We start from the raw sequence: 12,512 nt of genomic DNA on the forward strand, positions 1-12,512 counted from the left end.
CCTACCCATAAAACTATTGCACATGAAAGGATGTTGAAGGTGCCTTTGTGCTGTAGCAGAACACCATCTCTATGATGTGAATGGCATTCTTATTTGTGTTTCAGTTCCAAGTGCAGTTTTTTGTTCAGGCACATAGTTTTTTTTTTTTTTTAACCCTTTTAGGTAGATTTTTTCTCTAAAAACCTTGATCTAATTTCCTTGAGCAAGCAATATCTAGTTCTACTCAGTATTTGCTCTTTAGTATCTTATTCCCACACTGTTTTTCTCTGCAAATATTCAGTAAATGTTTTTAAAATTAATCTTAACCTTCCTTATTTATATCATATTTATTCTTAGACTCAAACTTATGGCTATTCTCCCTAGGAATGCCTTTCACTCTGTTTTCTTAACAAAAGTCCTTTTGTTTCAAAGTCATAAAAAAAAGAAAGATTTTTCTAGATAAAATATCTATTAGTAGCTTCTTTCAAGTTTTATACATATATACGTATAAACAGACATGCACCTACAATCACGTTTTAACTGATTTAGGTAGAAGACTCTACCTAGATCTCCAAGTGAATTACTAAGTTTTGTTTATCCCACTGCAAAAGATTACTCTTGATCCTAATAAGCTATGTTGAAAATGTGTATTTTTCATTAAAAATTACCTTAGAAGAATATAGATGGCTCACTGCAAATACATTACCACCATTAGAAAGTATTCAAAACATAAGCCAGATGTGCCATCATTCTAAAATGATACAGCTATACTTTATTATATATAAACAATCTTCTTTCTATATTACTGAATGTTAAGTAACAATATTTGGGAACTGAATTTATATTTTGTAATAAAATATTATGTATATAATAATAAAGGTATCAGAATTACCTTATAGTAATGATTTCCCCTGGGTTTGCCCTTATGAACCAGCTACAGTTGATTTTGGCAGGATATTCAGAAGGCCAGCCTGGGCTCGTGATTATACCACTTGGTGCTCGAATTTGTTCTGGAGTCTCTCCACAAGCTGGAAGATAGCCAAAGCAATCTTAGCTAATTATTATACTTTAAAACACACCATTAAGTAAATCAGTGTTTATTATTAAAAAAAACTCAAAAACTTTAAACATCAAATCATATACAATAAGATGTGGTATTATCAACCTTAAAAAGCTTCTATTATTCTAACGAGACATTTTAATTTCCCCCTTTTTAGACAAAGTACCTTATCCTAATTAAGTACATGTCTTAGGCCCACAAGCAAATTTCCAAATTGGACTAAATAACAACTCAAGAGTTAGGATTGCTACCTTTAAACCCTGGAGATCACTCCATCCAACCATCTTTTTTCAAAACTCATCTTTTAAATTTGATTTCTTTATTATAAACTACCTAAAGTTCCCTGGTACCAGGGGTACAATGACAGTTATCACAAGTGATGTGGCAATCTTTAGAAATAAATACTAATACTGAACTCAAAAATCATAAGAACTCAGAATATTTACATAATTGCTTGTCTTCCAAAAGGTAAGACTTGTATTATATCATAATTAACAAATTAATTAATATTCATACTTATCTAAAAGAGTTGTTGAGTGAATAAATGAATCAGTGTGAGCAAAGTGCATGGTACAACCTATGGCCTGAACTCCTATGATTTTGAGTTATGCTGTTAGTTTAAAAATCAGGTAACCTAATTTGTAGATAACCAAATATCCCCATTACAATTGGAATTTGGAAAAATTACTTTTTTTTTTGGTAACAAAGGTCATAGTCTATTCAATTTAGGTTAAGGATACTAGCAAGTATACTATATAATTTAAAGAACTTTATCCAAAATAATTAAAATAAAACAAGTTGAGCTGGCCTAGCTCAGTTGGTTAGAATGTGTTGGTAATAACACCAAGGTTCAGGGTTCAATCCCTGTACTGGCCAGTTGCCACCCCCCCCCCAAAACAAAAGAATAAAATAAAGCAAGCTATATTGCTTAAAGCCAATCCTTTGTCTACATAATAGCCCATTCTTTGAAGAAAACATGTAATCAATGCTCTAAAAGTATATTCTACCACAAAAAAAAAAAAAAAAAAAAAGTTCATGCCTAAAATGGGTTTTTCCTGGAAACAGGGTATATTGCAAAAGGAATCTTGTTTCAAATCACTTTCAGAAGAATGGAGATTCATGGCACAGAATACACAGATATAATACATCAGAGGCTTAGCATTTATCCCATTGCCCAGGCACAGTCAAATCTTACAATTTTTTTTGCTATTGCTGTTTCATTAAGAGTAAATTTCCTTACCAAAAAAATTTTTGATTTTAATGATGTTTTATAAAAAGACTAAATTTATCCAAATGTAATTCTATTTTAAAAGCTCATTAATAATAACGTGCCAGAGTTTTGCTTCCACTTTGCTCTGAGCTACCATCACGATAATTTAATAAGACATTACCCATTTATAAGACATTCTTTTTTATTATCTCTTAACCAAAGCATTCTAAGTCATTTATAAGACATTTTTTTATTATCTTTTACCAAAGCATGCTGGAGGAGTATACTGAAGGAATTCTTAAGTTCATGAAGATACAAATAAACAGGCAAGAACAATCATTACACCCCTTACCCAAAATACAGAAAATTGTTCATTTTCATTAAAAGACTCATCTACGGGCTGGGCCTGTGGCTCACTCGGACGAGTGCGGCGCTGGTAGCGCCGAGGCCACGGGTTCAGATCCTATATAGGGATGGCCGGTGCGCTCACTGGCTGAGTGTGATGCAGACCACACCGTGCCGAGGGTTGCGATCCCCTTACCCCTCAAAAAAACCAAAAAAAACAAAAACAAAAACAAAAAAAACGACTCATCTACATTAAAGAGAATAATACAATTTTGAGTTAAATTACATTTAACTTAGAAGTATAAAACTGACACATAAGTACTCAAATACTTACTAGCTGATTTAACAACAGTGAGATACGGGTGAAAATGAGGTAGAAGTAATTTATGACAAAGTAAAAATCTGCTAAGCTTTAAATAACGAATTGATTAATTATAGGGGAAAACTAGAAAGAATTTTATTAGGCTTTTGTTTTATTAGAGTTTAAGAAAAAATTTCCAAATACATGAGAAACCCATAGGTGGTGCTCTTATACCAAAAACTAAAGTTATATTCTGGTATGATACTGAAAAATACATGTTGTAAATATTTTATTTTCACATAACTGCTCAGAGATAAAACATACCTCCCATAAATAAGTTATTTTAAGATTCAGTACTTAACATTTCTAATTCAACACATACTTTTAAAACACTATTTTAAAATATTAAAGATTCCCCCAACCAAAAACTACAGTATCATAAAGTTTCTCCCTGAATTTGTTATAAATACATACATTGATGTAGTTTTGCACATTTACAATATGACTGAATTTGGCATTTTGTTCCAGATCCAGCTAGTGGCTTTTTATCAACACATTTTTGCATATACAACATATTGGATAAGTAGATAAACACACTCTAGCACAATCATAACTAATTCCCTTCTAATAGCTAAAAAAAAATTCAAATGCCAAAAGAAACCATTAACAAAATTTTTCCCTCCCTTTAGGGTTAAAAGTTTGCCCATACAAGGGGTCTTTTAAAAGTTCACAAAAAATGCATATTTTGTAAAACCTATGTATGCATGGATTGCAACATTTTTTTTGCACCAAAATCAACTCATACTAACTTGTTATAACATGTCTTAACAGGATCTAATTTTAGGCACTAAGAAGGACAAGACATCTTTGAAAAGAGCCCTTATTAGAGTAGCATGAATTGTGCTAAATCTGAAGCAAGAACAAACATCAAATTTATGGTGAAACTGGATGGACGAATGATGACATCACTGATGCTTTACAGAAAGCTTATGGGGACAAGGCTCCAAAGAAATCAGCAGTTTACAAGTGGATAACTCATTTTAAAAGGGACAAGACAATGTTCAAGATGAAGCCTGCAGAGGAAAATCCACATCAATTTGCAAGGAAAAAATTAGTATTGTTTGTGCCCTAATTGAAGAGGACCAATAAAAAACCAGAAACAATAGCCAACATCATAGACATCTCAACTGGTTCAGCTCACACAATTCTGAGTGAAAAATTACAGTTGAGCAAAGTTTCTGCTCAATGGGAGCCAAAACTGTTGCGCCCATATTAGCTGCAGACAAGAGCAAAGCATTCAATGGAAATTTTAAACAAGTGGGATCAAGATCCTGAAGCATTTCTTTGAAGAACTGCAACAGGAGATGACACATGGCTTTACCAACAGAATCCTGAAGACAAAGCACAATCAAAGCAATAGCTATCGAGAGGCAGAAGTGGTCTAGTCAAAACAAAAGCAGAGTGATCAAGAGCAAAGGTCATGGCAACAGTTTTTTGGGATGCTAAAGGCATTTTGCTTGTGGACTTTCTGGAGGGCCTGGAATGATAACATCTGATTATGAGTGGAGAAAGTTAACTGAAGCTTTAGCAGAAAAACTCCCAGGAAAGCTTCAGCAGGGAGTCCTTTTCTACCACATCAGTGCTCCTGTTCTTTCCTCTCATCAAACAAGGGCAATTTTGCCAGAGTTTTGATGGGAAATCATTAGATATCCATCTTACAGTCCTGATTTGGCTCCTTCTGACTTCTTTTTGTTTCCTAATCTTAAAAATTCCTTAGAGGGCACCCACTTTTTCTTTTAATAACGTAAAAAAAGACTGCATTGACATAACTAAATCCCCAGGACCTCAGTTCTTTAGGGATGGTCTAAATGGCTAGTACCATCACTTACAAAAGTATACTGAACTTGATGGAGCTTCTGTTGAGAAATAAATTTTATATTTTAAAATTTTTATCTTTTAATTTCATTTTCCTATAGACTTTTTGAAGTATACAGGTAGACGTGGAATCAGAAGACCTAGATGCTGTCTGTTCTATCTGCCACTTACTGGCTTTACCATAATGTAAGGTACTAAACCTTTTTGGGTCTTACTTTCTTCATATGTTAAAATAAGGAATTGCTATTTGTCATCTTTTTTGGGGGGATGCAGGGGGGTGGCTGGCTGGTACAGGGACCTGAACCCTTGACCTTGGTGTTGTCAGCACCATGCTGTAAACAACTGAGCTAACTGCCCAGCCTAAGAGTTGCTATTTGAATTGAAGGAGTTGCCAAGGTTTATTTCAGCCCTCAATCATGCACCTTTTCTCCTCATACTGTGATATATTTCTACTATATTTCTGATAGCTCATCACGATGCATCAATACACTTTTCATTTTCTTACTTTGTATTTTCTCTTTGACCCACTGAAGTCAGACTTCCAATTCTTACTTTATCTCCACAGAAACTATGCTAATAAGCAAAGGACATCGCTGACCTCACTGTCAAGTCCAATGGACCTTGTCCTCCACAGGACTAAAGCACTTGACACTGACTTTCTTTTCTACCCTGACTTTGCTGACATCACCTCTTCTGGTTCTCCTCCTAACTCTGACTGTTCTGTGTTAATTCTATAGCACTAGATCCTCCTTCCTCAGCAAGCCCCTGATATGTTAGTGTTCATGGTTCATTCCCAAGCCTCTGCTCTTCTCATTCTCAATGGAAGATCTCATCCACTCCAACAATTTCAACTATGATTTATAGATTATGGGTTTAAAATCTCTAATGCAGAGACTGCATAGTCAAATGACCTCAAATTCAACATGATCAGAACTGTTTCTCAAATCCTTCTCTTTATCCTCTATTCTGAATATTGTCTTAGGCATCATTTGGCTGAAGGAACAGGTACTTAAGTAAAAAAGAAATTTACTTTAAGAATACCATAGGCATCCTACACTGTTGGTGGGACTGTAAAATGGTACAACCATTATGGAAAATGGTATAGAGCTTCCTCAAACAACTTCAGACAGAACTACCATATGACACAGCTATCTCACTGCTGGGTATATAAAGGAATGGAAATCATCATGTTGAAGGGGAAATCTGCATTCCCACATTTATTGCAGCTCGATTTACAATAGTCAAGAGCTGGAATCATCCTAAATGCCCATCATTGGACAACTGGATAAGGAAAATGTATATCTACACAATGGAATACTACTCTGCTATAAAACAGAATGAAATACTACCATTTGCAGCAAAATGGATGAACTTAGAGAAAATTATGTTAAGTGAAATAAGCCAAGCATAAAAAGAGAAATACCACATGTTCTCACTTATATGTGGGAGCTAATAAAAATACATAAATAAATAAAAAATAGAAAAAAAAGACAACAATCACAATAATTTCTTGAACTTGTTAAGAGAAGAGAACAGATATGATGTTGATGGGGGTGGGAAAGGGGGAGAAGAAAGGGGGAAAGTGAGGAATTGGTAAAGGGCCACGAAAATCAACTACATTGTATAATGGTTAAAAATAAATAAATAAATTAATTAATTAATACCATAGGTAATCTCAAGGATTTTCAGGGACAGAAAAAAACTAAAGCCAGGCCTCACAGCAACTAAAACTGGATATTTCAAAGTCAGAAATTGAACCTGCCTTTGCCACCTCTTAGGGAATCAATGCCTGTTTTATTTCCTACACATCTGCCCAAATGTTCCAACTGGCTTCCTCTGAGTCCTCTATTTTTAATTTCAGTGCCTTATAAATGACTTCCCAATCACCATAACACTTCAGCTCTAGCACTTACCATCAACTGTAATTTCATTTTTTTAGTTTATTATATTTATACTACTGTTATCCACTTCATATTATACCTTTTAAAAAGCTTTGAAGTGGCTTATTATTTCAATCAATTTGATAAAACGTAAGTCTCCATTTTCTCACTTGTAAATGGGGATTAAAACACTACCTAGCACATAAGATGTTGCAAGGATTAAACACACTGCTTAGATTATAGTAAACTATCAATAAATAACATCACACAACATGCCAAACCAGGTTGGTTTGCAGAAGTGCCTGGAGGGCTGTCTTGAGATGGCTACTAAGGCTGTTCAGACCAAGTGGGGAACAAGGGCAGTGATTGTAGGTTATTTTATTTTATTTTTTTTGGCGGTTACAGGGATCTGAACTCTAGACCTTGGTGTTGTAACACTGCACTTCAACCAACTGAGCTAACCGGCCAGCTCCCATTGATTGTTTATTTAACATGTGCTGGGCACCATCATGCTGTAGAAAGATTGAGAAATTATGACACGGGTAAAACCCAGGATAAGAATGGAGGTTGGGATACATATAAAACTTTATTTTAGGAAATAAATCTTTTGTTTTAAACCAAAAAGTTTATATGGTTTTGCTGGTTTGAACCTCATCTTTCCAGATTTTGACTATACTCCCAATTTATGATACATCAAACCTGACCTCGAATTACCTCCATTCATTCCATCCATGCTTTTTATATTGCTTATACATAATTATTTTAGCTATGGTCTGGTTAAGTCTTTAATAAGAACTAGTTTATATGTAATTGGCAAATAGAGAAATCTTGTCAGTATATTGAAAACTGTATAAGATTTTATTCCCAATATGCTAATGATTTGAAATAACTAGAGGTAGGAGTTTTCACAGTTTTAGAAAAAAAATATAGAAACCTCATAGAAATAGCATCCTTTATTACAAGAAGTGGTTGTTTTACTGGGTTAAATAATTGCTTGGCTTTCTTCTATATTTAGCTATCTTGGGAAGCTTCAAGTGCAGATGGAGATGTGAAGACCTTATTCCACTATGAAAGTAAAACTAACACATTAATTAATGAAGAATATGTCTGGGCTGGGCCGTGGCTCACTTGGGAGCGCGTGGTGCTGACAACACCAAGTGAAGGGTTAAGATCCCGTTATTGGTCATCTTTTTTGGAAAAAAAAAAAAAAAGAAGAATATGTCTGAATTATACTTTTAGTTTTGATTAAAATTGGTCTCCGTTAGAAGCAAATGCCTTTAAAAGGGAAGCTTGAACTCAAGCACGTAAGGCTACAGAGTACGGACTTATTCTAGATGCAAACGTCAAGGATATCTGTGCTAGTATCTGCATTAATATTTTACCTGTTCGTGCAATACTTACAAAATTATGTAGCTGTGAGTGATCTGTGCCAACACTGCTCTTTTCATAAACCCTGGTGTTTTAGTGTGGGATTTTGTAAAATGTAAGGTGTTTAGCAGAAATGATTATATTTTAATCTTTGTTCATTTTGCTTCCTTAATATATCTCTTAATTATCAGCATCAACTTTTTGTTCTTGGAACACAAACATCTACAAAAAACATCTATTTAATTTACTTTGGTCAGTATCTTTAGATATAAACAAATATTAAAGTATTTTGGATGATGATGATAATATACATTTTCACTTTTTATAAATTTCCCATAACTACAGAAATAGAAATCCCCAAATAAAAAAGGTTCTAAATGTTCATTCAAAAGATAGCAACTTTCAATTTGGACAATATTTTCTTTGTAGGAATAAATAGTGATTATGTTACCTGACTAGCTCCCAAAAGCCTGTTTAATTCATAGTGGAGCTAGTGAATAGGACATCTGGAATGGAAAAAAAAAAAAAAAGACAATGACATTATTACAATGCTACTGGTTGAGTTACACCAAAGATTAAACTAAATACATACTGTTTTTTATTCATCATGTAAGCTATCAATTAAGAAAGGGAGAATTAACTGAAGAATGAATAGGTAGAGATTCTCTGAGGGAGTTCTTAATATTTTGATATTAGTTTCCCGGCTTAAAATACAAAGATCTTGAGAGCATGCCCGGTGTCCTAGGCAGGAGCTGAGGGCAGCATCCCCCTGCCCGGAAGCAGGCAAGGAGCACACCGAAAACACCACTTCCATGTATGTGGCCCATCACAGCCACTGCCATAGCCACAGACACTACAAAAATGGCTTGATGCCAAAGCAGTAGCCACAACTGCCATGCAGGCAGCTTGCCAGACACTTGACTGCAGTGACACAAGGAGTCACCAGCCCAGACCAGAAAAAGAAAAGGCCATCTTTCTCCTCAAAGCCCACTCCAGAGTAACAGAAGAAGCAACTGCTCTACCAGATAACCAGACATCAATGTAGAGATACTAGAAATAAGAAAATCCAAGAAAATATGCCATCACCAAAAGAATACAGCAATTCTCAAATACCAGACCCACTTATACAGCAGGAAACCCTTGAAAGGACTGAGAAGGAATTCTGAACAACAATATTAAGGAAACTCACTGAGATACATGAAGACTCAGACAACATAAAGGAAATGAAGGAAAAAAAAAATTTCCAGGATATGAAGGAGAAAATTTGTAATGAGATTAATACCTTAAAAAAGAATGTAACAGAACTCATGGAACTGAAAGACTCAATGAAATTAAAAATGCAACTGAGAGCTTAAGCAGCAAGCTAGAACAAGCAGACAAAAGAATCTCTGATCTTGAAGATAGTCTTTTCAAAAAAACCCAGGTGGACCAAAAAAAAAAAAGGAAAAAACAATTTAAAAAATGAAGAAAATCTAAGAGTGTTAGTAGACAACCTTAAGCACACAAACATTTGAATCATGGGTATTCTAGAAGGGGAGGAGAAAGGAAAAGGCACGGAAAACCTATTCAATGAAATAAAACAGAAAACTTCCCAGGTATAGGAAGAGACATAGACATTTAGATCCAGGAGGCTCAAAGATCCCCAAACAGATTTAACTCAAAAAGATCCTCTCCAAGACACATTATAGTCCAACTGGCAAAACACAAAGACAAAGAGAGAGTCTTAAAGAAGCAAGAGAAAAGTGTCAAGCCACCTATAAGGGAGCCCCTAACAGACTAACAGAAGACTTCTCAACAGAAACTCTACAGGCCAGAAGAAAATGGGATATATTCAAAATACTGAAAGAAAAAAACTGCCAGCCAAGAATATCACACCCAGCAAGGCTATCCTTCAGAAATGAGGGAGAAATAGTATTTCCCAGACAAACAAAAACTGTGAGAGTTCAACACCACACACCAGCCCTTCAGAAATCCTCAAGGGAGTCCTGCATCAGGAATCTGAAAAACCATAATCACTCATCTTACTGGCTATAGTTCTGTTCAAACTCTGTTTTTTTCATAATTCAGTCTTTGTAGGTGGTACGTTTCTAGGAATTTATTAATTTCATCTAGATCTACAATTACTCATAGTATTCTCTTATAACCCTTTTGATTTCTATAAATTTGGTTGTAATGACTGCTCTTTCATTTCTGATTTTAGTTATTTAAATCTTCTCTTTTTTCTTAGTCCATCTAAGTAAAGGTTTTCAATTTTGTGGATCCTGTCAAAGTACCAATTTTTGGTTTCATTGATTTTCTCTATTTTTTTCTATTTCTATTTCTTTTATCTGTGCTCAATTTTTATTATTTACTTCCTTTGCTAGGGCTGGGCTTAGTTTGCTCTTCACTTTCTAGTTTCTTAAGGTGCTAAGGTGTGATTGTTGATTTGAGATCTTTCTTTATTAATGTACACATTTACATTAAATAAATTTCCCTTTTAGGAAAAAAAAGAAAGAAAAAGAAAAAGAAAGAAAAAAAAATGTCCTGGAAAAAAAATAAAGAAGAGTCAAATCAAGCTCATGGTGATTAAATTTGAATTCATAAACAATCTCAAAAAAAAAGTAAAACAAAAAATACAAAGATCTCATTGTATAGTTTAGAAAACCGGCCAAACTAACTGACAGAGAAATACTCAGGACTTCTTCATGTTTATCTTGATGTGATTTTAATTATCCTATAAAAAAACACATAACTATAGTTTTAAAACTAGATTAATGCATCATACCTATTACCTTTAATGCAAATATTTTAAAAATGTAAAGTGTTCAAATAACCTCTATTAAAAGGACACATGGGAAAGGAGAGGATCACTTCAAAATAATGTCAAACAAACTGCCCTTCAATTTGAGATTTCATGGTGTTAAAGCCTGGAGAAAAAGAAGTAGGCAAAGAAATTTATGATTAGAGCTGATCTACTTGTTAAAAAAAAAAAAAAAGTTAGAGGCTTCCAGACAAGATGACAGAACAGACAGTCCCAGTGTCACTCTCTCCCACAAATCAATGAATTTACAACGATAAAAATGTAACATCAGCCAAGCTGGGGCTGCTGGAATTCGGGGGAAGAGGAGGAGAGACCTATGGAACTCATGAAGGCAGGAGAAACCACGATGGGAGAAACAAAAAACTGTTCTCAACGTTTCGGGCCATGGCTGCTTTAATGCTGGACACATGGAGCAGGAGCCGGCAGAGGCTGTTGCTGTGCCCTTTAGATGGAGTGACTTGGAGGCAGAAGGGGAGAAGAGGACTTTGGTGGCCCCCAGGACAGCAAGACCACTAATAGGGTTCCCTTGGACCCATGCAGGAGGGAAGAGCCAGAACAACTGAAAAAGGGGAGCCATTCAGAAGCCAGTGAGTCATTGCAAGGGACTGGCGCAGGTCCCATCCCATGGGAAGTGTTGGAGCATGGGCACTAGGGGAGACAGGCTCACCAGGAGAAAACTGGGACACAGCAAGGACAGCTGATCTGCCCCCCAATCAGCGCAGGACCACTCAGAGGAGACTGGTTGGAAATGCAGAATTGCATGGGGTGCAATATGATGAAAAACTCAGGCCCAGATCGGAGTTTCTATATAACCCAGGTGCAACGAGTACCTGGAGAGCTGGAAGTGCCTATAAGGTCAACCATTAAACCCAGAGCTGCACAAAAAGCCTTCCCTAGGGAAACAGTAGCAAAGCAGCAATTTACTCAACCACACAGCTCAAGTTCTGGTTCCCATAGGAAGTTCCTCCATGTTAGAAGTAAGTATAGGACAAAAAGTTGATTCCAGCCCAGGCATACCAGCAATGCCTTGGGGCCCACCATGGGTCATGAGTCATGGAGCCAAGGCCCCACCCGCAACCACTCACATGACCAGCACCTCGGGGCCATGCCCAGGAACCTGAGGATTAGAGCTGGGACCAGACCCCACTCCCACATCCAGGCACACCACCACCGCCTCGGGTCCTGCCCGGGGACCCGAACCTAGCAGCTGGGGAGCAGACCCCCTTCCCAGACCCAAGCACACCGTGCCAGTGCCTCAGGGCCTGCCCAGGGTCCCGGGGTATGGAGCCAGGGACCGGACCCCCCTTCCCACAACCAGGCTCACTGTGCCAGTGCCTCAGGGCCTGCCCAGGGACCTGGGGCATGGAGAAGGGGACTGGATCCCCCTCCCGCAACCAGGCACACCATGCCAGAACCTTGGGTCCTGCCCAGGGTCCTGGGGCATGGAGAAGGGGACTGGACCCCCCTCCCACAACCAGGCTCACCATGCCAGTGCCTCAGGGTCTGTCCAGGCACTTGGGCTATGGAACTGGGGATATGACATTCTCCACAACCAGGCACACTGCCAGCACCAAGAAGCATGCCAAAATCATCTCCTCCATGTGGGTGGCCCATCAATGCCACCATGATATCCATGGCTGCTGCGAAGGTGGCTAGATGCCAAAACCACCATGCAGATGGTCTGCCAGCCACTG

At 36.9% G+C, this 12,512-nt stretch overlaps 1 protein-coding gene across 2 annotated transcripts in view; it reads right to left on the minus strand.

Annotated features, from left to right (window-relative positions):
• LRP12 (LDL receptor related protein 12) overlaps positions 1–12,512 on the minus strand; it is a 71,214-nt gene that overhangs the window by 17,135 nt on the left and 41,567 nt on the right. For both annotated transcript variants that reach the window (XM_063079443.1, XM_063079442.1), the window contains one exon: positions 872–1,007. In XM_063079443.1, coding sequence (XP_062935513.1) covers positions 872–1,007 — 136 coding nt within the window. The remainder of the gene's footprint in view (positions 1–871; positions 1,008–12,512) is intronic.

Source organism: Cynocephalus volans, chromosome 15, assembly GCF_027409185.1.
Source record: "Cynocephalus volans isolate mCynVol1 chromosome 15, mCynVol1.pri, whole genome shotgun sequence".
Taxonomy (NCBI): Eukaryota; Metazoa; Chordata; class Mammalia; order Dermoptera; family Cynocephalidae; genus Cynocephalus; species Cynocephalus volans.